Source organism: Acomys minous (assembly GCF_964271855.1).
Source record: "Acomys minous genome assembly, chromosome: 10".
Classification (NCBI taxonomy): Eukaryota; Metazoa; Chordata; class Mammalia; order Rodentia; family Muridae; genus Acomys; species Acomys minous.
In genome coordinates this window covers 93,703,919-93,731,661 of record NC_140491.1, presented here as the reverse complement: position 1 = coordinate 93,731,661, position 27,743 = coordinate 93,703,919, and the positions used below count along the sequence as shown (strand labels likewise).

At 39.6% G+C, this 27,743-nt stretch overlaps 1 protein-coding gene across 2 annotated transcripts in view; it reads left to right on the top strand.

Annotated features, from left to right (window-relative positions):
* Nucleotides 1–27,743, top strand: part of ACVR1C (activin A receptor type 1C) — an 80,757-nt gene that overhangs the window by 26,914 nt on the left and 26,100 nt on the right. For both annotated transcript variants that reach the window (XM_084799166.1, XM_084799167.1), the window contains one exon: nucleotides 6,348–6,578. In XM_084799166.1, coding sequence (XP_084655292.1) covers nucleotides 6,348–6,578 — 231 coding nt within the window. The remainder of the gene's footprint in view (nucleotides 1–6,347; nucleotides 6,579–27,743) is intronic.

Below are 27,743 nucleotides of genomic sequence, written 5' to 3'. Positions count from 1 at the left end.
GATCAACCATGCTTTCTTCAACTCCAGCACTCTCCTACTGTCTGTCACAGATAAGAATTGCTAAGGTGTTAAGATTATTTTTATAAAACTGTATTTGTTTCTCAGCTTTTCTCTTAACCCAGTTATCAAACAATTAATTGAAACTCTATTAAACAAGCTTCACAGCACAAGAACTGAGAAGTTATTACTCTATTCTTAACCCTCTAAGCAAATTTGGCTTCCTCCCAACTTACATCTCAGAAATTCTTGCACTTGTAGCTTTTATGCTCCATCTCCTTCTCCTGATGTCTCTTGGACCTCTCCCAAGGCTGAACCTCCTGCCTCCTCTTCTATCTCCTCCTCACCTGGCTGGCAGGAAGTCCAGCCCTATTCTCTCACCTGTTCCGCGATTGGCTGCAAGCTGCTTTATTGGCATATCAGGAGACAATTGGGGAGTAGTGTTTATACAACAGCAAGACAGGAGATTCTCAGAACAAGGATTGCATTTGAACTACACAATAACTTTATGCCTACAGCAAAGTCACTTATATTGAGATAATGATAAAGCTCAGAGCATCAGAGATCAGGATAACTGGCAGGTTTTAGGGAAATTGGTCCAGATTCAGGGAGACTGAGATACTTGTCTAAGGCCTGGGGCCTGGGAGTTAATATATTTTTATTAAATACTTTGCATCCACTGAGAAATCACAAATGGCCAGGGTGTTTTGCTCTTCCTGAATTAAGTAAGCCTTATGGCTAAAAGTTAGCTTAAGCTTCCTAGATGGGCTCCCTTCTGACAGGTATTTGCGTTGCTTTTTAGCAAGCAGGGTGGGGCTTCCTGGGTTAGAAACATACTTGTCACTTTGCACAAAAGAACAGTTTCTCAAAGACAGCTCAATAAATAGAGTTTCAATGTGATGAGTCTTATTAAAAGCTCTGTAGGCCAAGTGTTGCATTTGACTGTTTTCTTTATTACCTTGCTTTTCCTTACCAACAAAAAAAGCAAACCTAGATGTGGTGGCATATGCCTGTAATCCAAGCACTTAGGAGGCTGAGGCAGGAGGATTCCCCAAGTCCAGTACCACCTTGGGCAGTGTAGTAACATAGTAAGATCAGTCTAAAAGGGAGGCAGGGAAGGGCAACAGGGCAAATGCTTTGAGGCTCAGCAATTCCTTCAGATTCTCAAAGACTTCGTGGCTTTCCTGTACACTTTCAGCTCTTTGATGAACTTGGATTGTTCCCTCTGTTAATGCAGAAGCCTACAAATGATCAGAAGGTTAAACATCAAAAGGTCACATCTAAAACATTTTCCAAATAAATAAATAAAGGAAGGAAGGAAAGAAGGCTTGATAGTTTGTGGTGAAAGTAGAACTAGACTTGGTCATTCCATAGCTCAGCACATGAGCTTAAGATGAAGAAAACAGCTAAGATAAAGCCACTGTACTGAAAGCACTATTCCAAATCGTATGTCAAAAATATTTGTCTTTTTAATGGCATAGAACCTAAAGACACACACACACACACACACACACACACACACACACACACACACACTTTGTAGCCTGATAGTTGTTACACTTCTGTCAACAGTGTGTGCTAGTCATCATGTGTAAATATGGATGAAAATGTACTTTCTGTTTGATTAGGAATGTGCACATCCTTTGGTAGATGTGGGTAACAGATGTCTTTTGGGTAACAGATGTCTTGGCTTTTACAGACTAATTGGCAAAGAGGGGAAAAAGGGAGATAATTAAAGGGGTGGGAAGAGACACGAGAAAAGTGCAGTCTTCGTGATGGGGAAAGATCTAATAGACCTCCTTATTATGGGTAATTGCCTCTTTCTTCAACTTCATTTGCTGTCTTATGCCATATGACTTAAGTACATTGTAAGGGAAAGTATATGGTAAAGAACCCCAAGGAGGGGCTGCTATTTGCTAACAACCAGATTTATTCTGCCACGGAGTTCTAAGAAGAACTGACTCAATTAGCATCGGGTTTTAAAAAAGCAAAATCGAAAGGCACGAATCAAATCAATAATGGCAATTTCCATTTTAATTGGCAGCTTAAGGTTCTGTGTTGAGGATGGTTGGTGTAAATATTCTCTAATTATACAAATGGAACTACGTAGTGGACTGATGAGAAGTGCGAGAGATGAAAGATAGAATATGGAATGCGTTTCTTTCACATTGTAGGTCTCATTTAGTTCGCTGTATGTTCCCTGTCAGGGCAGTAGTCTGCCAATTGACTTGGAGTAAGTGAGGACATTGAACAGATGTTTGAAGCCATAGCCATTAACAATCTTCAATGTTTCCAGTGTTTTCTATTACGCAAGGTTTAAACGTGAGGTGTTGTTTTCTATGTGTTCACTAAACTCTTTATGATCCTGGCTTGTACCTTTTTACTTTAAACTGAAGGAAATTCTATAGCTTGTTAAGAAATGAGTGGAAAATGCAGATCATCCCTCAGTAAGAAATAGCATTTAATCATTTTTATAATGATCTAGTCAGTGCTTTGAAATGACATATAGGGGATGTGGGCGGGAGGTCCTCAGAGGCGTATTTAGGACTGGATTTAGATAAGCTATTTAGAACAAATAATTTAGATATTTGCTCTAGCTGCAAGGCACATTGTACTGACTTTTATTTGACCACCTGTCCGGTCAGTAAACTTGTAGATAGAATGGCCTGAGAAATATCTACCTTGTCTTAAATTTCATTGAAATAATACAGATCAAAATTTCAGATATCAGTAATAATGACTAACTTATTTCTGCTATATTAACATTGTATTTTATTTAGTTTCTAGAGACTAGTGAGGTGAACAGAATCGTTCTTAGCACCAGGTTAGCCTTGGTGGGATAAGAAAGAAGATTCCATGTGTAGTCTAGAGGCTGTTACACTCAGTCAATTACTTGATTTTTTTTTTTTTTGTGCCTCATTTCCTATCTGTAAAACACAGATACTGACAACCAAGTTGCCGTGGGATGTGTACACCATGATAAACGCACATGAAATCAGCTTAAATGTTGAGTTCTTGATAGCTGTTTTCACTCAGTGGATCCTTGCATCCCTTGGTTGCCTTGACTTCCTATCTTAGCTCCTCCTAGAAACAAAGAGTAAGAGGAAAAAAAAAAACCACTTACTTTTAGTTGATATATATGGTTCTTTTTCTTGCATGTATGTCTGGGCACCATGTGCATGCAATACCTGGGAAGGCTCGACAGGGCACTGGATACATTGGCCTGGAGTTACTGATAATGACCAGCAATTATTTGGGCTGTGAGAAGCAAATCTAGGTCCCGTGCAAGAGAACTAAGTGCTCTTAACTGCTGAGACAGCTCTCTAGCCCAGAATATTTAAGATTCTGATGACCACAGTGACAAAGGGTTTGAGATAGCATGTCAAAGGGCTAATCTATCTACTTACAGCTCCTTACATTATGAGAGTGTGCATCGGAGGCAGAGTGGCTAGTGTTCTCCATGCTTTATAATATCAGATTTTCACCAACTGTAAATTTAGAGTCATCATATCAGTAAAATGCAGATAGTGCTCCACAGGGGATGTCAGCATTTCTGGACCTAGTGCCTTTACTTTGGTTCATTTGCAGAGGATGCTGTGGCTCTCCATAGTCAGCCAGCAAGTGAGGAACAAACCTAGGGCACAGGCTCTCCTTTCTTGTTTGTTCACGCTGTCATAAAATTTAAGAAAGGCATCAAAGCTTCTCAAAGCACTACAGAGCAACCTAAATTGTTATTTTATTCACAGTTGCTAAAAACTAGTTGAGTGAGAGAAGAGCTCAGCCAGACCCTGAGAAACAGAAGGGTACTCAGTCCCACTAGCAGAGCAGAGAGAGACACACTTCTTTCTTGGGTTTTCTGAGAGGCTGTTGTATCCTGCTTCATGCAGCAATTCCCGCAGGGAGTATGGAGGTCTATTGATGTTTTTTTTTTTTTCTGTTGTTGTAAGAAAACTAGATTTGCATCAACCAAGGACCATGCATGGACTTGACCTAGGCCTCTTACACAGATGTAGCCAATGGACAGCTCAGGCTTCAGGTGGGTCCTCTAGTAAGGGGAGCTGGGGCTGTCTCTGATATGGACTCTGATGCCAGCCCCTGGTGGGACCACCTTGTCAGGCCACAGAGGAAGAGGACACGCACAGTTCTGATGCGACTTGATGAGCTGGGGCAGATGGGAAAGGGGATTCCCTTTTCTGAGGAATAGGGGAAGGGAGAGGGGGAAGAGAGAGGGAAGGCAGGGCTGGGAGGAGAGGAGGGATAGGAGTATGACCAGGATGTAAAGTGAATAAAAAATAAATTCATTTGAAAGGAAGGAAGGAAGGAAGAAAGAATGAAAGAAAGAAAGAAAACTAGTTTTTCTCTCTCAAGTGTTAGGAGAGGTGGTTACTAATGCTTGTGTCATATTTCCTATGTGCCAGAAATGGGTGCAAAGTATTTATATGATTAATTTAATCTCCATAGCAACAGGATGAGGAAGTATGTTGTCACTGAGTAATCACCTTTCTGATGAGGCCCAGTGGGACCAAATCGTTTCCAAGATGACAAGGCTTGAACAATCAGTTGTTGAAGACACTTCCCAGGTTGGGAAATGCTATGATTCCACAGTTGGGGACACATGGGTTAAAGGGTGCTCTTTGTGTGATCTCTTTTTCATGTATGAAAACTGACTTAGCATGTTTTTTTTGTTGTTTTTGACAGGGGCTCCCTACGTAGCCCCACTGGCTTGGGACTCGCAGAGATCCATCTGCCTCTGCCTCCTGAGTGTTGATTAAAGGTGTGTTCCATCTTGACACAGGCTTTATATCTCTTTGGTTGTGAGCCTAACCTTTAATGGCTGCACCATATCTCAGCTCCCTTAGCATGTTTTTTAATCACTAGGTTTTGTACACCTGGCTCCCTGGAATCTTGGCCAACCTAGAATATGTGAGTCTACTAAGCTCATTACTATTGATAAAAAGGGTAGTTAGTTATTCATGATTACTCATTTATAAGTTGAATTTTTATTAGTATAAAATTGGGTCTAGTTTTAGTAATTAGAAACTCAAAGAGCAATTTTATTAATAGTGATTATATGGCAAAACTTGAGATATTAAGATAATTGGGGGTAGTTATGATTTAACAAAACATTCATTAAAGAATTACAGTATTTGAAATGCTATATTAAAATGAAAATCTGAATAAATTACAAACTCTGGACTCTATACTCATATCATTTCATATCAAGACAAATATCAAACCATTTTTTACATTTCTTTGTGGGAGCGTGAGTGTGTGTGTGGTAAGGAGAATGTTAAGATGATATGTTAATAAACAGAATAATTTTGCAAAGTCAAATGTTTTGAAAGTTGCCATGGTTGTATTAAACTCTCTTATCATTGTGTTTTCTTCTGTGGAATAGAAGTACACATTAAAAAATCATGCAAAGGTTAAAGTCTACATTAAAATGGCTGTCATCCTAAGTTATTTTCCTTAGTGGATGGGGCCAAATAGAATGGTTCATCAACACCTTAAGCGGGTGTACAACAACAATAACAGCCTTAAGGTACAGAGAATAAAACTGTTACCACTAGTTTTAGAGCTATACGCATCTATAATTCATTTTGTGTTCAGCACAGTCACATAAAAGTTTGGAGAAGTGTAAATAAGCAGAGTGTCCTGCCTTGTTGGGTTGCAGTTGCCCTTGCCTTGGGTCACTGTTCTGGAAGCTATGCTAGCAAGCTCCTCTTGTTGCTGAGATACTGTATCCTAGCCTTGCATAGGAGCTATCCATTCATGAGTAAACCAACTGAGCTTAAGAAGGATTTAGAGCGTGGGCCAGGGAAACATAGTAACTGTAGGAAAAACTATACAAGTTGTAATAACTAAACGAAGGATAACTAAATGAACAGCCTGTTTGATGAAGCACAGGATAGAGAGAGCATCTTTGTCATTTTAAAACCTGTCTTCAAGTTTCATTAAGACTGAGTTTCAATTAAGCTTAGTAGGTTAAACGTCAAGATAGATGTTTTAAGTTAATAGAGATGAGATATCACAGATATTAATCTCCATTCAGAAATTTAGACCCAACAAGAGAGGAAAGATGTTTACTTCAAGTTTGCCTAATACAAATGGCCAAATCACTATGAATATAACATTTATGTAATTCCTGATTGTCTCGTGGTTCTCCCTGCTGTATGTAGTTTATTTTACTCAGGTGTAATAATATAAATGCATATGTTAAAATAGAAATTTAATAAAAATTTTTCAAAAAAGAAAAGAAAAAGAAAAAAAAGACTGAGTTTCTATTCTCAAGCACCACAAAGTAACTGCCATCTTCTGCATTTTAAAGCTTCTTGCCTTACTCTTTCCAGGACTGAAGTGTGTGTGTCTTTTGTGTGACTCTTCAAACTTTACCTGCCAAACTGAAGGAGCATGTTGGGCCTCTGTCATGCTAACCAATGGCAAAGAGCAAGTGATCAAATCGTGCGTGTCCCTCCCGGAACTGAATGCTCAGGTCTTCTGCCACAGTTCCAACAACGTGACCAAAACCGAATGCTGCTTCACGGATTTCTGCAACAATATCACACTGCACCTTCCCACAGGTAAGGGGGTTGCTTAGCCACACTCCTTCCTAATTACGTTTCACTCTTGGAAAACGATAAGCATGGCAGAAAACAAACTGTCTGATGTTACCTAGGGATAAAAGTATGTGTTTTATAGCTCTTATTTTTGGCTGGTGACATTCTCTAGAGTCTAGCTGGGGTTGACTTTTTTTTTTTTAAATTTTAAATCACATGTCATTGTCAAAACATTAACGATAATGTCACAATCTTGGGGAAATTTGACCACATGAGTTATAATTTCTTGACATAAATAATGGACCTAAAGTAAATGTAAATTCTTTGTGATTTTCAAAATTTAATTAATTTATTCAGATTATGTCTCAGTTGTTATCCCATCCCTTGTATCCTCCCGTTCCTCCCTCCCTCCCACTTTCACCCTATTCCCCTCCCCTAGGTCTGTGATGGAGGGAGACCTCCTCTCCCACTATATGATCATAGGCTATCAAGTCTCATCTCGGTAGCCTGCTTATCCTTCCTCCGAGTGCCACCAGGCCTCCCAAACAAGGTGACATGGTCAAATATTGGGGACCAGAGTTCATGTCAGTCAGTCCCCACTCTCCACTCAACTGTGGAGAATGTCCTGTCCACTGGTTAGATCTGAGTAGGGGTTCAAAGTTTACTGCATGCAATATCCTTGGTTGGTGCAGTAGTTTGAGCAGAACCTCTGGGCCCAGATCTGCCCATCTTGTAGGTTTTAATCAAAGAAAGAAAAAGAAAACAAAAGAAAAGCTGTGTAATCTACAGTGATAGAGCGAGATCATCAGCCTGCCCCGGTAGAAGGGAAGGGACCAAGAGAGTGTTTGAATGATAAAAAGCCATGGTGCTGATACAGTTAGGTACGCATCCCACTTCATCAAACTGTACTTTTAAAGCGTGTGTGCTTCGTCATGTTAAAAGCATGCCTCACTAATGCTGATTTTTAAAAAACAAAAGACTGGTCCTGGCTGAGGGTACTTAGCAGGGTCCATTTTGAGCTGGGACTAATCTAGAGTCTACCCAACCAAGAGCTGTTGACTGCTCAGCTGCACAGAAGCATCTTGTCCTGGAAGAGATATTGTCCGAATCCTGTCCTGTCTTCACGCTGATCTGCAGAACGCGGCCTTACAAAAAGCCACCACGACAGCCAATGGCCTTCCTCTTTGTCCCATGCTCCTTTATTATCTCATCACCGATAAGACCAACAGTAAATATCGAGCCTTGCTTTAGGATGCCTCTGGTTCTCCGGTAAACGAGGGAAGGAAGTGTCCATGAAAACTCAGGCCGTCACCGAGGGCTATGTAAACGAGAGAGAGGAAATACAATCTAAACCAACACTGCAGGTGGCTCAAGGCCACCAGATGCGCCTACTGTAACTTGCCAGGTTGAACCATGTAAAGTAATACTTAAAATAGTGTCCCCTAAAGAATGAAATAGGTGCCGTAGAGCTACTTCTGAGAATTTTCAGGTGACTATTAAAGTGGCAAACATGGTATTGAACTTTCTAAGTGCAGTTGTCAGTCTGTACTGAAAAATCACGATGGCCTTTGGTTAATGCGTAGAACTCACTTATGTTGATCAAAAACTCTAAACTCTTAAAAACAAATTATATTAAATAATATTGAATTGTATAATTGATTTTTTAAAATTCTTTTAAGTTTTTTTTTTTAAATCAAGATCTCTTATTTCTTGCTGGTATATCTTTAACACGTAGGTTTATTTGTTTGTTTGCTTTTCTTTTTTCAAGAAAGGGGTTCTCTGTGTAGCCCTGGCTGTCCTGGAATTAGCTCTATATACCAGGCTGGCCTTGAACTCAGAGATTTGTCTGCTTTTGCCTCCTAAGTGTTGGAACTAAGGGCACGCACAATTACAGCCTGGTTCATTTTAGTTTTTACATACAGGGTTATGTTCAGTTTCAATTTGTGTAAAATGATGCCGCACACAACGGTGAGGAAAAGGCATAACTTTTTCCCCCCACATGGATAAGAAGTTATCTTAACATCAGCATCAACTGTTACAAGCTCTGACCTTTGGCCTGGAGAGATGGCCCATGGGTTAAGAGCATTGGCTGCTCTTTCTGAAGACCCTGGTTTGCCTCCCACCATCTATGTTGCAACCTGTAACTCCAGTTTGAAGGAATCTTCTTTCTTTTCTGGCTTCTGTGGACATAGCATGTACCCGGTACATACATGCAAGCAGGACATCTCGACACATAAAATAAAAACAAATAAACTTAAAAAAAAAAAGATCTAGCCTGTGTAGCATTTTTAATACTTTTGATGAAAATAAGGTAGGTGTGTGTGTGTGTGTGTGTGTGTGTGTGTATGTGTGTGTTTACATATATTTAAATGGGTACATTTGTGGATGCTTTGTGCTAGGTAGTTGTTATGTGGCTTAAGCTACTACTGAACTGTCTTATTACAGGCTTTTAATAAATATTGAGATTAGTATGTATGACTTTTCTAAAACTGATTTGAATATTATAAATTTTATTTTTATTTAAAGTTCGTCAGTTTGATTGTTTCTACAAAACACATGCTGAGATTTCGATTAACTGGGTTGAATGTACAGAACACTCTGGAGAGAATAGTCATGTTAACAATGTTGATCCACGAACATAGTATGCTTTCCCATTTATTTTGTCCTCCAGTTATTCTTAGTCATGCCACATAGTTGTCAGGGAACATGTAATAGGCATATTTCATTGAGTTTACTAAACTCAATATGATTATGAATGGCATTTTTTAAAGTTTTTATTTATTTTTTTCTCCCATACAATTCATCCCGACCACAGCTTTCCCTCCCGCCATCCCTCTCAGTCCCCCTACCTCCCCTTTCCCCTAAATATATTCCCCACCTCTCTTCCTGACACCTGCCCCCCCCCCAACCCCGAAAAAAGAGCAGGCCTCCCAGGGACATGGATGGAACTCAGTACAACGAGATGCAATAAAACCAGAAACAAACCTCACATCAAGGCTGGGTGAGCCAGCTCCGTAGGTAGAAAAAGAGTCAGAGACACCCCCATTCTGCTGTCAGGAGTCCGCCCCAAACCCCAAACCGACAACCGTAATTAACAGACATGCAGAGGACCCAGCACAGAGCCATGATTGCTTTTTGACTGAAGTCTCTGAGCGCTATGGTCCCCGCTCACTCAATTCCAAGGACTGGGGTTGTAATCTCCCTCTGTCCTCCATCTCCGGCTCCTGCAATTCTTCCTCCTTGCCTTTTTTTGTTTGTTTGTTTCTTGAGACAGGGTTTCTCTGTTTAGCCTTGGTTATCGCGTACTCGCTGTGTAGGCCAAGCTGGCCTCGAACTCACAGCAATCCGCCTGCCTCTGCCTCCCGAGTGCTGAGATTAAAGGTGTGCGCCACCACCCTGGACTCTTCCTCCTTGTCGTAAGAAGGGTTTCTGAACTGAGAGCGGTGTCACATACCTGTAATGCCAGCACTTGGGGAGGCAGAGTCAGGGAATCTCTAAGAGTTTGAGGTCAGGCTGGTCTACAAAGTGAATCCAGGACAGCCAAGGCTACACAGAGAAACTCTGTCTCAGAAAAAAATTGCGTCCACCATGTCTGTCAGTCTTTTAGCCATTAATTATTATGTTAACAGTATTAGCGCAAATAATTTTTTAATTTGGTGAAAAAAATTATTTATTTATTTATTTATTTATTTATTTATTTATTTAATGTGCGTTGGTGTTCTACCTGCTTGTTTGTGTGTGTGAGGGTATCAGTTCCTCTAAAACTAGACTTGTAGGCAGTTGTTAGCTCCCATGTAGGTGCTGGGACGTGAACCTGGATCCTTGTGAAGAGCTCTTCACCACTGAGCCCTTGATGCATTGTGTTTAAAGATCAGTTTTTTAAAAAGATTTATTTATTTATTATTAAGTATACAATGATCTACCTGCATGTACACCTGCATGCCAAAAGAGGGTATCAGATTACATTATAGGTGATTATGAACCACCATGTGGTTGCTGGGAATTTAACTCAGGACCTCTGGAAGAGCACTTAGTGCTCTTAACCACTGAGCCATTTCTCCAGCCCAGTGAATTTTTTAAAAATGTTAAGTGTATATAATATTGATTTTTTTGAGCATTCACATGACTCTATTAAGGTTACTCTATGACAATGGGTTGCAGTAATTGAATTCTAAACATTATCCATAGAAGAGGAAATGTGTGTTTTGTAGTCATTAACTAATATGGCTATAGTGATGCTGCATGTATCGTTGAATTCAAACCCCTCTATTTAAACTAAGAATTTGTATCATTAGTGACACTGTCTGGTAAAGGGCATTAAATTGAATAGGACTACATGTAGGACACATAGTCTCCTTGTGTGGAGTTATTCTCAAGGGGGACTAAACATGGCTATTTTTAGCATAGACCGGTCCCTAGGTGGAGAAAGGCTGCAAACTTTTAAGCTAAGCATCCCCAAAGGCCATGCCAACCATTACACCATTTTTATGTCATCAAAGAATGTGGCCAGTGACCCTGCTCTGCCTATTATGGACCTGTTGGTGTCAAACGTGGTCACGTATATATTCAAATATAGAACAACTCTCCAAATAGCAGAGTGATACTCCTGCAGTAATTGACAGGGAGCTTTGTGTTCATGGCCAGCACAGTAGAAAGACAGACTGGAGTTGACCAGGATCTTCTGTGTAGATGTGGAACTCCCTTTTAGGATTCTAAGTGGACCTTTGCCCCCATGCACCCTGCCTGTCACATCCATCACCCTACAGACCATTTGCGGATAGCTGATTTGATGAAGAGCCAAGCCTCTCTGCTTCGGTGGCCCTCTTTTGTTCTTAGATCGTGTCTGTAGTATCAGTCCTCTTGGTTCCTTTCTTTGTGACAAATGCCTACATTGAATGAAGCTTGTGCCTCCTCCACTCCATTTGCTCGCCTCTTTGGTCCTTGTAATGCAGTGCTGAACAACTGCTGGCACTTACTCTTTCTTCTCTCTTCAAAATGCTGTTAAATGTTTGATGCTAATTTCTAACAGCTTAGGGGCTTTCATATGGGTTTCTATTGTGACACAGAAAGAAACTCATTTTGTGTAATTTTTTTTTCACCTCACACGGACATAGAACAAGAATTTTATAAAACATATCTTTAAAATGTATAAGGCACTTCAATCGTTGCTAGTTCCTTAAAAAAAAAAAGTGGTGCTTGGATCCCACTGATAGGCTTATTCACAGTTTAAGAAACACTGCTTTAACTGATATTTAAAGGGTAGAATTTGTAAATGGAGCAAGGGCATTTATTATTTTAATTCAGCAGTATAAAAAACTATTCAAAATGTTAGTTACTATTTTAATTTCACACATTTTTCCTTTTAAATGGCCTAAATTTGATTAGATTTAAGATAAATTAATTCACTTCACTGAGACTGAAATTTAATTTAGATCATATTTAAATTGAATCATTTGCTCTTAAAAATGTACCTTCTGGTTTAATTTTACACAAGGGTATAATTTCCAGGAGTTAGTAGTTTTATTTGATAGAAGTAAGCTTATATTTTGGTAGAAATATAAATAGAAAAAAATTCTCCCTTCCTTGAAGTTTATTGAAGCAGATATTGAAGTTGAGATGTCACTGAAGAAATAAATAATTTCCAAGTTCGATACGAGCATAAATATAGGTGGTTTTTCCAAATTTGGAAAGCAACAATCATTTCAAAAATTAGCTTTTTTATTTGACTGGTACCTAAGTTCGTGTCTTTATAAGCAACAGATGTGTTAGCCCCACAGTACACATGTGGTATCATATGTTTAGCATAGATAATACAAATAAATCAAACAAGACAAACTCATGTTTTCTAGAGCTTTTCCTGTCTAATATGTTCTTTATGTTTATTCTTAGAGAAGAAGGAGAAAGCTTCTAAGGAAGGCTGCCTCTTTCTGGAGGTGTGTTTCTCATTTTGACCCTGTACCCTTTGGCCTACTCTTTCTTACAGTCATGACATGTGGAGGTTGTCCATTCTCAGCATCCTTCAAGATAAGGAGAGAAGATATTTTGGCTAGAATATTTTATTTTCGGAAGTAAATGAAGTAATCCTGGCCCATAAAGAATGTTACTATTTCTAGCTCATCGCCTTAGCCACTCGGCCACGACTACAAGTGCTAATGTTTCTATTTCAAAAGGAATATATTGATTTGCGTATGTTAGTATGTGCTAAGGGGAACATCTGTGTAGCACAAATGAATAATAAGGAAAATTTTGCTATATCTAGGGTATATTTTCCCTGACAGTGGCTTCTGTGAGTCCCATAGTTCATTCCCCTCAAATTTTCTCATATTTCTTTATGAATACTACCACAAAAACACAGCTCTGACCTCAAAGAGAATAAGAGATAGTTGATTCTGGAGCCAAATTTGAATGGCCATGGCCCAGAAACACAGATGTAAGTTATCTAAAGTTTTATTGTCCAACATAGAAGCAGTTTCATGAAATTTTTGTAGTTAGTCAACAAAGAAAAGCCATAAATCAAGGTGCCTTTCAAATAGGTGGGCCACCGCTCACTCAGCCATGGGTTTCAGACACTTTGGGATAGCATTCCTGGCCCTTTCCTTCATGGGGAATACCAATCCAAAGGGTTTTATCTGTTCATCAGGATGCTCAGGTCAGCTTTATCTGCTAGTTAGTTGATGTTAGGTCCAACAAGAGGTGAGCAGAGATTGGCTTTATACCGAGTCCAAGATAAATTGGCTTTAGACTCTGTGCCTGTGACATTCCAAATGTCTCTGTGTCGTTGATATTCTAGTCAGTCACTTGGCCCTTGAAGACACAGTTCCTTCCCAGGAATTCTTCTGCACTCTTACTTGGTTTGAAATGGACTTTATATAGACCCCTCCCCCCTTTCATTTTCTTCTAATTTGTGACCTCTCAGCATGTCAGTGTCTACAGCTCCTCTGGGCTGAACTCTGCTTTTTTTGGTTCTGCTGACTCAGCACCCTTCCTGGCTTAATGCTTTGCCTGTGATTTTTTTTGAATATGAGTTTGGTTTTTTTTTGGGGGGGGGTGTAGGGTGGGGAGGGATCCTTATTTGGAGAAATGGTGGAAACCTGGATTAAATTTATTTCCCCAGAAAAAAATTGACATTAATATTTCTCAGGTCCACCCAAACCCAGTCCATATTTTAATTAAGTATTTTTGGGGGTAAATATAGAGAATGAGTTGTAAGCCTGCTGCCCTTTCCCTTCCCTTCCCTCCCCTTCTCTTTTTTTCTTTCCTTCCTCCTCCATATTTTCTTCCCTGTCCCCTTCCCTCCCTTACCTTCCTTTTCCTCCTCCTTCCATTTTTCCTTCTCTTTCTCCTTCCCTGTCTCTTCTTCTTCTTTGTGCTCTACTGAAAGCTATGGTTGTGATAAAAGACTGCTCACTGTCTCCCTCTGTTGAATATTTGTGTTTGTTTTGTTTTCAAGGCAGTGTCATATATAGCTGCCTGTGTCACATAGGCACCTCTGATCTGGCCTTTCATTGTTTCAGGACCACGTTTTATCTCCTATCTTTGTACACTAAAGCTTGTGGCCATCATGACCTGGCCAATACTTCTGGGGTACACTGGCAGATCCTGCCGTACTCAAGCATGGTCTGGATTTTCACTGTAATTTTGGCTGCTGAGCAATTCATTTATATTTTGCCCCCATCTCAATCATAAAACAGAAGAAAGTCATTTCTATTTTATTTAGCATTTCCACATATACTGTACCAGGATGGGTGTCTGTGGCCATCTAAAGTGGAACTTGGCAAAAATGGAAACTCTAGGAAGGCTTAGTTTTGAAATGATACTGGCATAAATATCTATCCATCTGGAAGAAAACAGGGTTGTATCACAGTGTCACATCATATACAAAAATAAATTATAGCTTGATTAAATATCTAATTGTGACTTATAGAACAATTTAAATGTCAGAGGCAAATTTAGAAAAAAAAACCGTTTATGACTTTATAGTATGGAAACTGTTCCTAAATAAGACAGGAAACTTAGATCTATAAAAGGAAAAGACAAATATAATTGAGTACATGAAAACTAAAATAAAATGAATGAGAAAAGAACATAAATAAAACCAAAAGATAAATATTGGGTAGAACTATTTGTAGCATATATGACTGAGAAAAAGTAACACATTTAGAAGGCGCTGTGTGTGTGTGTGTTGTGTGTACGCCTGTGTGTGTGTGAGTAAGAGGAAGGGAGGAAGAGAGAAGGGTTCTAAATAAAAATCCAAGGAAAGAACAGGGAATGAAACTAGAAATTTTAGTTTAGAAACAGTAGAAAGGCAGAGAAACTCCAAAGTAACCAAGTACTGAAATGGTGTCCAACCTCACTAATAGCTAAAGAGATACACACTAATGTGGCTATGAACAATTTTTCCACCCATTAGATTAGTCAGGATGTTTTTAATTAAGAGTCATCAGAAAATTACATAATAATGTCTTAAGTGATTTTTCAAAAGTGCACTGACAAAGATGAAAAGAAACAGGGATGAACTAGAGGTCTGCGGTTCCTTAGTAAGGGACTGAGTGACGTCACCATACTCTGAGCACCTTCACCAGGGAGGGCATTCTCACTAAATTTTCTGGTCTTCCTATCTGTCATTTTTCTGACTCATGCTCTGTCAGTGAAGCAAGCACTGTGTTTTGTTATCAGGGTGAGTGAGTTTTCAGGAGCAATTAATGTCAAGAAGTATAGTTTGCTGCGTTAGGAAATCTAATGGAAGCTGACTTTATTCAAATGAAGTATCAAGGCTCTGTCCTTACTGTTGTTTAAACGAACCATCTCATTTCCTTATTACCCCACGTGAGACCTTCGCTTTAGTCTTACACAGGGCAGAAAACAGAAATACTAACACTCCTGACAACCTGGGAGCAGCGGCTGTTTATCTGGCAGGTTGCAGGATCTGGTGACTATGTTGGAATGACACAGGACCCTCCAGATATAAACTTTTTTACATTTCGGAAAACTTCAGTCATGCCAACTGCCCCCTGGAAGGGAGCACACACGTGCTTAGGATGAAGACACCTCAATGTCAGGCCTGGGGGAGGCAGAGAAGCACATGATCGGTACATAGTGCAGAATAACCAATACAGGGGCACATGAGAAAGCAAAAGGAGGAACCAGGGGCTGAGAGATGGATCTGCAACTGCAGGGAACTGGGGTTCAGTTCTCAGCACCCATATGGTGGCTTGTGACTATTTATAACTCCAGTTCTGCATGATCTTATGCCCTCTTCTGGCCTTTATGGGTCCCAGGTATGCAGGTATACAATATATACTTAGAGGCAAATACTCATATACATTAAAAGTTAAATAAAAAAGCATAGAAACCAGCATAAAAGAACACATATAGAGAGAATTACTAAGAAGAAATTATAGACTCAGTGCTCTGCCTAGTTTAAGAGAACAAAAGGTAAATTAGAAAACAGTTATAGAGAATAAGGAACCATAAAATAGTGCTCTAGTAGATAAGAACAGTAACAAAAGAAAAATAATAAAAATACGTAACAATTGAAATTAAAAACTGAAGAAATGGGTTTAACAATTGAAGAGATATTATAATTCTGAGATCCAGGATGAAAGGAATTGTTTTCTGTGTACTGTGTAGACAATAAATGATGAAAAATGTGAAGAGAGATGACAAAGACAAGTATAAATAGGATTATCATGAGATAGGTCATACATAATGGTACAAAAGAGCAGAGGAAAAAAAAAAACAAAGCAAAACAAAAGATCCTTGGGGAAAAAAGAGCCATCTTCACAGCTAGCAGATCAAAACTGATGAAGGATGTGAATCTACAAATCTCAGAAACTCACTAAGTATCACCATGACAAGTGAGAAGAAAGCCCTGGCATATTGTATAACTGACTATTAGGCACCAACACAAAGGGAAAGCTTTAAATTTGGCAGAGAAAAATGGTAAGCTAAATGCAGAAGGGATATAGTGACGGCGGACATTGTCCTTGCAATAGTGAAGAGGGAAGTGAGAGAGACTCGAATTATGTCACCAATATTCTGAGAACAAGACCAGCAACAGAGACTCTATATTCAGAAAAGTGATCTTTGACACATAGGGAGAGGATAGGAAAGTTTGACAGCAATGGACATGGAATGAGTTGGCCTTGAGAGAAGTCTGGCACAGGATATTCTGAAGGACTCTTTCCAATATAGAAAGAGCAAATGCACAGCTCTGGCACTATGTGCAGGATGGAACCGTGAGGTGAGAGGCATATAACTGATTATAGAGGTTATTGATTAGCAACAGAAATGATGTCCATGGATCCTTAAGAATAATATAGGCAATAGATTATCTTCTTTATGGTTATGTAAAAAAAGAATAATATTGACACACCATTGTATATAAAAGTAGCATACTATGTACACCAGGAGAAGTATACATATAGTTCATTTTCTGAAGGCTTTGATAGATCTAGATGGAGCATAAAAATTCTTGCAAGTATTACTCAAAATATGTTTTAGATGAATGTTGTCATTGCCCCAGACATCTAAGAGAATAGGAGAATATTGTCTTTAGTCTGTGAAAATAAAAAAAAATAGAATATGAAAAATTACAGCAGATGGCAAGACAAGAAAGAATATGACAGGTGGGCAAATGAAAGCAGACAAGTATATCAGTTAAGAGCAAATAATTTAAGGTAAATAAGCCAACCATTCTAGTTAAAACAAAAGATTATCAAATTAGAGAAAAATTAATTCAATTAAATCTTTAAAAATATATGTGTGGGGGGCTGGTGATGGGTCAGTGTGAATGTCTACTTGCTGCTCAAGTCAACTGACCTGTGTCTGTGTTCCTAGAATTCACTTAAAGGCAGGAAGAGAGCTGACTCCAGAACATTCCCTCCACGTGTAAATGGTGGCACGTGCTTGCTCCAGCCTCCACTGTCATCACAGAACAGTAAATAAATAAATAATATCTTAAGAATTTTAATTAACTCTATCTATCTATCTATCTATCTATCTATCTATCTATCTATCTATCTATCTATCTATCTATCTATCATCTATCTGTCATCTCTCTGTGTGGGACCGTCCTTCTGTTACAACACTCTGGAGGTGAAAGACAACCTATAGGATTCAGTTATACCCTCCCACCACATGGGACAAGCTCAGGTCGTCAGACTTGACAATAGGTTCTTTTACTCCATGAATCATTAGTAAATTAATTATTTTTACATCCACTTACTTATATGTATGCACATATGCATGTGCGTTGGTGAATGTGTACAACAGTGTGCATTGGCAGGGTCAAAGGACAGCTTTTGGCAGTCTCTTCCTCCATCATATGGGTTCTAGGGATGGAACTCACTTTGTCAGGCATTTCAAGTGACTTAATCTGCTGAGTGATGTCTCTGCCTACTAAGAAAGGAATGAATAAATAAATCAATTAATCTATGAAAATGTTTAGAGAAACATTAAAATTATTCTGATGGAAAAGATATAATATGCACGAAACAAAGGTGATAATTTACATTTGCTAATAGCAGACAGAATAAACATTAATGCAAAAGAGTTGCTGGAATTAAAAATGGCCTGGTCAAAGGCTGTAGCTCTTAGGAAAAGAGTGCACTTCACACACACACACACACACACACACACACACACACACACACACACCACATGAAAACAATTTTTAAAAAAGAATCAAATTGAGGACATAACCTTTCTTTCTGTTGTGCCTTTAAGGGCATTACTAAGCATAAGGAAAACCAAGACATGTCTACAACCTCAGAGGGAGGTTTTTATTAATCAACTACAATATACTCAATAAATTAATATAATTTTACTTATTAATTAATTAACTAATATTAATTAATATACCCTGGAAACAGGCAGATAATTTTCCATAAAATTACAGTTTACCAGTGAAAATAGTCCTGTGACATTAAAACATGATTTTAAAACATTCTTTTCAAGAAAATTTCAGTGCCCTAGAGGATCCACCAGAAGACCTGGCCAAGCTTCCAGGAACACATGGCTCCTACCTGGACTTTTCAAAGTATGGACACACAGGATATAATCCTGTAACTCATTTTATGCTTGTTTTAAGAGCCTAATCTGCAAAGTGTTGGTATTGAGATATGGGGCCTTCTAGGAAGTGATCAAATCAGGAGGGTGGAGTCCTCAGGAGTGGGATTAATGTCCTTATAAAAGATGTCCAAGGTAGCCAGCTCCTTTGGCCATTTGAAAACAGATGAAGGTAACTCATCTGCCAGAACACAGGCCTCCACCAAACAAGACCTGATGGCACCTTAGCTTGGACTCCTTAGCCTCCAGGACTAATCATGAGAAATAATGTATGCTGTTTATAAGCCATCCATAATTCCCCCAATCAGCAGAGTAGTAATATATTTATTTTTATATAATTGAATTGTTTAATTTAGTACAATTTCATATCTTACCTTTTTTTCCTTTAATATCAAAGAAAAACTTCTCCCATGTGAACAAACACACTTTGTTCTTTGGTGGCTAGCCTGCATTTCACTTTCTAACAGAAATGTCTTCTGGTGTCTCTCTGTAATATATTGTAGCACACCTAGAGAAACAGTCATCAAGCAACATCAAAAGCACTCCAAAATCCACAAGATCCACGTAGCACAAAGGGAGGGAAGTTTATAGGGTTAATCGTGAAAGGCATTGCTATTTGGTGCATGCTTACACTAATTACAGCTCTTCATATGGAAACAGACTATTCAACCACAACCCTCAAGCTACACAATCTCTGTTTCTATTCTGCTACCAAAATACAGTGCAGGATAATGGTAAGTCAAACCGTAACTTCTCATTTTTTTCCCATTCTATATTACAACACCCTCTCTTAAGACAACCATCTTATTTTTCACTAATTTAAAGAGTCATTTTAAATTTTAAAGGAGGTACAACATTAAAAGGTGGACTCTCGGCTAACTTTTACACAGTGCTTATTTCCTGTTCTGTTCTCAATTGTGTGAAGAGAAAAAGGAAGAGTCATTTATCTGCATCCATTGTGTGACATGTGCAAAGCCCACTCATAAGGGACATGTCTGAGGAAGACTTTCAATCAAATGAAAGGTTTTCATCTGAAGAAAGAGGAAGTTCTCAGAGGATCAAATTGATCAAATATTAATAATTTGAAAATATAATGCAATTTCTGAAAAATGAAGACTCCACTAGACAGCATATTCTTTGGAGAGAATAAGTCTTGTTTTCTTTATTCCTTTTAAAACGTCCATCATTATCTTTTGACTTTGGCTTTCTGTTTGAGACACAAATTCATTGCTATAGTCAGAATGAAGTGACATGTGCATGTTGAAAAAAATGCTCCTGGCCCCTTGTGGGATTGCTCCTCCATCATAGAAACAAATCCGTTCACAGCTCTCCTGAAGGACTCGGTGCACACCTGCCAGGTTTGCCAGACAGGATTTCCCCACCTCAGCCCATAAAGTGAAAGGTGCTATATTTTTAAGATTTTTGTAAGTTCAATTAACTCTATCATTCAAAGTAATCAAACCTGTGTTTTGAAAGTTTAATGGGAGAAACATTTCTGGTCTCCAGAAACAAGTACACTGATTCAGATTAGTAAATTTTCTTCATAAGGATGGAATAGGAAATTGAAAATGAATTTATAGCCAATTTAAAATTGAGCATTCTGTATTATGCAAGGTGCTATGCATGTAAATATCTTTAATGTCTCACCCAAATCTGTGTTCGCGACCATGATGGGACCTTGAGCGAGGTCAAAATGTGCTTATCAATCTTTTCCAAGTGAGCAAGCTGCTTTGTGGAACACATTAGAGCTTACACCAGTAAAGATTTCGGACAAAGACATGTGTCTTTTCCCTTGTCATCAATATTTTAAGTACCTTTTGCTGAGCAAGGCTTCCTGCCATGAGCTAGGGAAGCTTTCTTTCTTCTTCTTTTTTTTTTTTTTTCACAGAAAGGACTTCTTTTAGTGGAGGACAGAGGAGAGAGACTATTGCTCTTTGCTGCCCTGAAATCAAGGAAAATGACTTGTGAAACCTACTTGGGTTTTCTTTCAACATTTTATATTTTTAACAATTAAATTTTTTTTGTTTATGTGTGTATCTGTGTGATTGTATACCGTATATAAATGGGTGCCCATAGAGGTCAGAAAAGGGCTCTGGAGCCCCTGGATATGGAGTCATAGGTGTTGTGAGATGTGCTCATCCCCCATCATGACTGCTGGTTCTCTGGAATAGCAGGAAGCACTGTGAAACAGTAAACATCTCTCTACCCTTCTTCCAACATTATTTTATTAATCTTATCACTCCTTGAGTGGAGGTTTTACTTTTTTAAACACTGTTAGGTCAACAATTATATTCTTCAGCCTAATGCCAGGTAAAGCTGTCATCCAGGAAATATTTTTATGTGTGATGCCACCTGCTTGCTCAAAGATTATGAAATTTGGTCTGATGACAATGATGTACACCAAAAAAGGCCTTTTCTTTTCTAGAAAGAGCACCAGAGCAATGAAACTTGTGTCAGTAGCTCACAGGTTCAGCTCAAAGGCAGAAATACTTACTAGTCTTGTCCCTGGCCAGGCTTGGTGGAATATTTATATTCACAGCCCGGTACATGACGCATGTTGATCACAGTGCTTTTTAAACATGACTAGCAGTGTGTGCCGAAGGAAGACCATTTGCTGATGTGTTTTGTGAAGGCGTCTGGCCAAATGAGCTCATGTGCAGCGTATGTCTCCTGAATCTTATCACGGTGACTGCTGTGAACAAGGAGTGGTGGGGCTGTGACAAGCAGGAGGCAGAGGAAGCATGGGGATGTGAGCATCTGCCTGCAGCAAATGAGTACATGACCCCAGTGAAGTCACATGGAAGTCCAGTATTATGGACTTAGTCCCCTAACTCCTTCCGCCTCACATTCCAGCCCAAGTGCAGCTACACCTAATGATGGGCGCCTTTAATGGGGGAGGGGGGGGGAATTAACCTGGGTCTCTTTAAGGGTTATTTTGGACTATTAATTTTCTGTAACCATAACCATTTGTTACCATAATGGTTGGCAAGAAAGCACCAACCTTGAGAAGTTTTGAAGAAAACACTCTTTGCGGGAAACCTTCTAGTCTGGTGTACTTTTGTTTGTCTCCCTGAATTACTTAAAAAATAGCCAGTCAGCTAGTACATGCCCTTTTTAGGCTATCTAGTCTCCAAGCTTTTCTCTATATTGTTTCATTTAAGTCCGGCTGATACCATTTCAAGGAGGAATAGAAATGAGTGTGTAACAGATTTGGACTAATGTATTCCAGGCAATGGCAATGTGGATTTTTAAAAAAAAAATATTTGATCAAGTACATTTAACCACACTAACTTAACCATAATTCCACCTAACCCTCAGCAATCTCTTATAGCAATGTTCACTCACAAATTTCAATACATACCAAGGAAACGTAAAATTCTTAAGCTGGAGCCATATGGTTCTAATGAGCATCGATGATCTATCCTTTGATAAAAGATAAAATGTCAGCAACAGTTGAGAAAGCACAGGAATCCTGCCCATGTTCTCTCCTCTGTTTCTTTGCAACCTGTTGAGTTTGCTTCCCAAAGCAAGACGTGGGACGTGGTGGGAAGGGAGCTGACATGGACAGCAGTCCTGGGCCACGATGGCAGATCTGAACTCTGTGCTCCAGGTTGGGGTGACTTTCACCACCAGCTCAACTAGCCATTGAGGGAAAGTTGCAAATTCACAAATTAAACTCCTTCCTTCCTTCCTCCCTCCCTCCCTCCCTCCCTCCCTCCCTCCCTTCCTTCCTTCCTTCCTTCCTTCCTTCCTTCTGTCATAATTTCTTCTTCACTACCTCTCTTTCTCCATCCTCTGTTTTTCCTTCCCTTTTCTCTACCTTGCTAATACATTTAGCCCTTCATATTCGTAAGTTCTGTCTCCACAGATTCAGTCAGCTGCCTACCGAAAGCATTTGGCGGGGGGGGGGGGGGGGGTGTTTATACACATCTCTACAGGATTTTTTCTTTATCCTTATTCCTTACACAATGTGACCATGACATAACATTTACATTGTATTAGTTTTTAGAAGTAATCTAGAGGCAAATTAAAGTGTGTGGAGGAGTGGTGTGTGGGTTATGTAAAAGTCCTATTCCATTTTATATAAGGGACTTATATAAACGTATATAATTTTAAATTAGTCCCCATAAATAACAAAGGACACTTGTATTTATTTTCCCGGTTCGACAGATTCCAGGGTTCTGTAGAGATGCTTGTGAGCTGGTTTCTCACACAGCTGGCCTAGTACTCTTGTCTTCTTAACTCCCTTTCATTTAATTGGCTTTGGAAGGAAATGCTTTGAATTCCTGATGCAGTGCCGCCCAAACCTCACTTGTGGGCTGTCACATGTGTCCTGCCATTATGTTTTTCATGCTCAGTACATCCCTCCCAGGCACCAAAGAATCGTCATAATCAGAAATCATCAAATAACAAGTTCTCCTGTGATCAAGAACTTAGAACTTGCTCCAAAAGTAGTATTTGTATCAAAGCTGTCTTCTACTGCCATCTTCTATCCCAACTCATTGGCTGTAGGTATATTTTTTTTTCCGTCTTTCCTATTAGGATTACAAGGGAACATTTGGCTTAAGGGAAGGTTTTATACACGTTTGCTTTTAGGATTGTTCAGTGTTTAAGGAGTCCTTTCTGAATGGGGTTGCTAGCCAATTTCTAGCTGAGGAATCCTTTTTTGTCCCCTACTAACTTGTATCAGTAGATCTGTTCACAAAGGGAGAAACATTGGCCATCTACGGTAAACATCCCTGAGAGCAGTTGCTGGCACCATGACAGGTGACTCTAATTTCAGGTTTGCTGACCTTTTATCTCTATTAGTTGCCATAGTGATGAGCTGAGCTCTGCTTAATAGACCTTTACCACAGTGAAGACAATCAATAGCTTTTTAAGGTGAATGTTTGTGTTGGGGGCTCCTGATAGGCAATATCAAAATTAAATGTAGCTCTATGGATGCCTCCAATGATAGAAGTGAAGTTAGAAGTTGCCAGCATATGGAAACAGGTATTTAAGAAAAGATTTAATTCACATGGTGAATATACTTGGGGGCTTTTGTAAACACCCAGGATCCTTTGTGAGGGTACAGAAAAACAGAATGATCACTGTGGAGTGGATGGTGATTCTTTTTTTTTTTTTACAACTGCAAACTTCAAAAGTCACAAGGGTTTGGTTAAGGATTTCTGAAGCCAAGTTGTCAGAGAATGCTCTTAGCGCTCCTTGAAAAATACTCCAGGCTAAGCTCTCACCATCTATCTGCGTAACAGCCAATGATCCCAGAGGAGGCCTGAAACACACAAGGTATGTATGTGGTGGCCAGTTAAAGTCTACAGTGGAAGCAGAAAAGCTGGGACTGTGCTCCACAGCCCTTTACACACAGACAGCCGACTGGCAGCTCTGGGGACTATGATGAAACACCTAGCAACAGACTGGGGAGGAATTGGGTACTTTTTTCTTTCAGATCTAGTTATTTTCAAAGGTTTTTCATATATTTCTTTTTTACCATATCCTGAGAGAAATGCAAGAATCATTAATGCACTAAGTTGTCTAGTTTTGACAGTACAGTGGGAGCCATCCGAGGGCAGCATAACTCACAAAGCTCATTGTCAGCCACTTATTTGGCCTCTAAAGAGCAGATGTGTTCTCAGTGGGATGGTCGCTGGACCTTTCCTAGCAGGATGGAGTTAGCCTTGTGTGTGCAGGGCTCAGCATGAGAGGGAGGCAATGCCCAACCAAGGAGGACTTTCCTTTCTTTCTTCCTTTCTCTCTCTCTTTCTCTTTCTTTCTTTCTTTCATTTGCAAATAGGATTTATTGTTCAAATTCTCTTGTTTTCCTCTATCCTTGGATGACAATATGCTTAAAAACTGAAAAGAAGACAGTATTTTACTGTAGTAATGTTTCACCTAATATTATCTGAGCCTCATTGACAGGGCTCACTGGGGAGTGCCTGTGGTGTGCAAGGCTGGCAACCTGACCTTGGTTACCAGATAAAGACGGCCCAAAGTAGATGCCACAAAACACAAAGTTGCCTTCCAGGCTCCACTTATCTGTGGTGGCCTAAGAACTTATAATCACACTACACCCCCCCCCCCCCAAAACAAACCAAAAAGTTCTAAATGAATCTCATTGCTGTCACAATATTTAGCAGCTCTGGATAATTTCCTTAGAAGGCAGTACTTCAAGATGAAATGCCAAAAACAAAAACAAAAACAAAAACAAAAAACCAACAAAACAAAAAACACAGCAAACAAACAAAAAACCAAAACCAACCAACCAACCAAGCAAACATAAACTATTTCTTTAACGATCTGTTTTAATTTTAGTTATGTGGTGTCAGTGTATTTTGTGTGGGATATGTGCATGTGCATGCTAGATTCTGTTGATCTTCTATTGCACTTTCACTTGGTGACAGGTCGTTTTCTGCTACAGTGTATAGCGTGGGATCCCCATCATCCAAGTGGTCCATTGTTTATTTAACTATCAGCCTGTGTGTGAGCATACTTTTCCAGGAAGGGTGCTGGTGAAAGGGTGGTAGGTTGTTGTTCCTGGGTTTCCTTTTTATATTTTCACAAACTCCTCTGAGGCCTTTTCTTTCCTTAGAGGTTTAGGATGAGCTCCTTGATGTTTGAGGTGTTTCAGAACTAAACTCTTCTAAATTCTGATGTGATAGTTTGTCAAACACATCTCAAAGCTTATTAAAGACAAAGATTAGGGGATGGAGAGATTGCTCGGTGGCTAAGAATGTGTAATGCGTCTGCAGAGGACATGGGTTCAGATCCCAGCGCCCACATCAGACTGTTTACAACTCTACCTCTAGTTTCAGGGGTTTCTACACCCTTTTCTGGTCTCACAGGCACCTGCTTATATATAGTACGCATATAGATAAAGGATTCCGAGACATATAAACGTAAATTTAAAGTAAAAACAAAACAAAACGAACAACAGAAGCCAGTGCTACTGGAGGTAAGGCATGGCTGTAAAATTAAATAGTTGCAGAGGTAACCTCAGTGAGTCAAAAGGAAGCAAACACCACACCAGTCTCACGGGTTCTTAGCTACAGACTGTGTCTGTCATGACCTTTTTAGGTGTCACTGCTTTTGCAAATTTAAAAGAAAAGTCTGAAGTGCAAGATTAATTTTCCATTTAAAAGATGGCTACAAATATAGTTATGGATTTTTTCTAATCTGTATGTATGTTTGGTGTACATATGTATATTTATGCTTGTTCAAAGATTGTGTGTGTGTGTGTGTGTGTGTGTGTGTGTGTGTGTGTGTGTGTGTTTATGAAGGTCAGAGGTTGGTGTCAGGTGTCTTCTTTGCTCTATCTTCATTTTATATATTGAGGCAAGGTTTCCCACTAAAGTCAGATCTTGGTTATTTGGCTATCTAGCTAGGCAGTCTGTTCTGAGGATCCTGCTTCTGCCTCTGAATGCTGGGATTACAGGCAGGCCTCCATGTCTTCTCAGAGTCTATGTGGGCTCCGGGGATCCACCCTTGCACAATGAGTACGTGATCCACTAAGCCAGTGGTTCTCAACCTTCCTAAATGCTGAGATCCTTTAATACAGTTTCTCATGTTGTGGTGACACCCAACCATAAATTTACTTATTTTTGTCACTTTGCATCTGGAATTTTGGTACTGTTATGACTCATAATGTAAATATCTATGTTTTCGGATGGTCTTAGTCAACCCCTGTGGAAGGGTCATTCAACCCTCTCAAGGGGGTAGCGACCCACAGGTTGAGAACCACCACACTAAGCCATCTCCCTTTCCTGTAAATATGTCTTACTATTATTTGGTTTCGATGATCACATTGACATTTCTGAAGAAGAGATCTCTTACTTATCAGGAATAAAAATAGTCAAATTTTAAGTGACCCCACAGTTAAGAACTTCTTACTGATGACCTACTATGAATCAAGCAAGCACTGTGGGAAACACTGGAAATTCAGTGAGGAATACCACAGGCAGCTTCTTCCTCTCACAAAGCTCTCGGTCCTCAGAGGAAAATCAGACGGTAGATGAATGAGCAAATGATTGTCACGGGGCAGTATTAGCCAGGAACTGAAGTATAGCAAGGTGCCAAGGGAGTGAGTGGAGACTGGGAAGAAATTCTTTTAAAATCCTTAAAACTTAATTTTCATTTTAAAAACTTGGAGATGATTAAATTTTGTCATCTAGGCCGGCCTTGAGTTTTCCATCCTACTGCCTATGGTATTGTAGGTGTGTTGCACTGTGCCCAGCTTCCTGACAGTACTTATTGGTAGGGCTGTTAGCTGAGGTCATCACCTTCCACCAGGCGTATTGACCTGGGCTTCTGGCTGGTCATTTTCCATTCTTATTGCTCCAGTCTCTACTGACACAGTGACCACTTAGAATAAAAGTTTGGTCATATCTGGGGCTGGAGAGATGGCTCAGTGGTTAAAGGCATTGACTACTCTTCCAGAGGTCCTGAGTTCAATTCCCAGCAACCACATGGTGGCTCACAACCATCGATAATGTGAACTGATATCCTCTTTTGCCATATTAGCACACATGCAAATAGAGCGCTCATGTATAAATTATATAAACAAATAAATTACATAAGAAATTTCAACCAGATCTCAGAACCTCACAACAGCTTCCATGCGAAATGAAACACCTATTCCTTCCCTTAGCCTGCAACTCACCACACAAGGTTTTCCATCAACCCCTTGATCCCACACTCCTTTCTTTACTTGTTTCCTGCATTCTCTGACATGTTTCTGAAGTGGCCAAATAGGTGCCCACCTCTGGGTCCCTTGCACTGGCTTTCCTGGTTGCGGGCACCATGCCTCTCTGCCTGCCATTCAGTCTTGGTTTCATTGTCTCCATGACACTTCCTGGTGGGGCTTTCTAGGACCAATCTGAAGTGACATCTTCTATCATGATGTTCTCTCTGCTGATCCATCCTTCTAGCCCTTATCTTGTCTTCTCTTTGTGCTGTGTAGCCCTCTGCTCAGCTCTCTGTAGTTAGAAGAGTGCATGTGCTCAGGGAGTAAGGGTTGGGCTCTTCACTGTTTTGCTTCTAGTACCTGGAATAATAGCAACATATTCTGAGAGCCCGAGGATTATTTGTGAAATAAGTGAATGGATGGATGAACTACTGAGTAGCAAG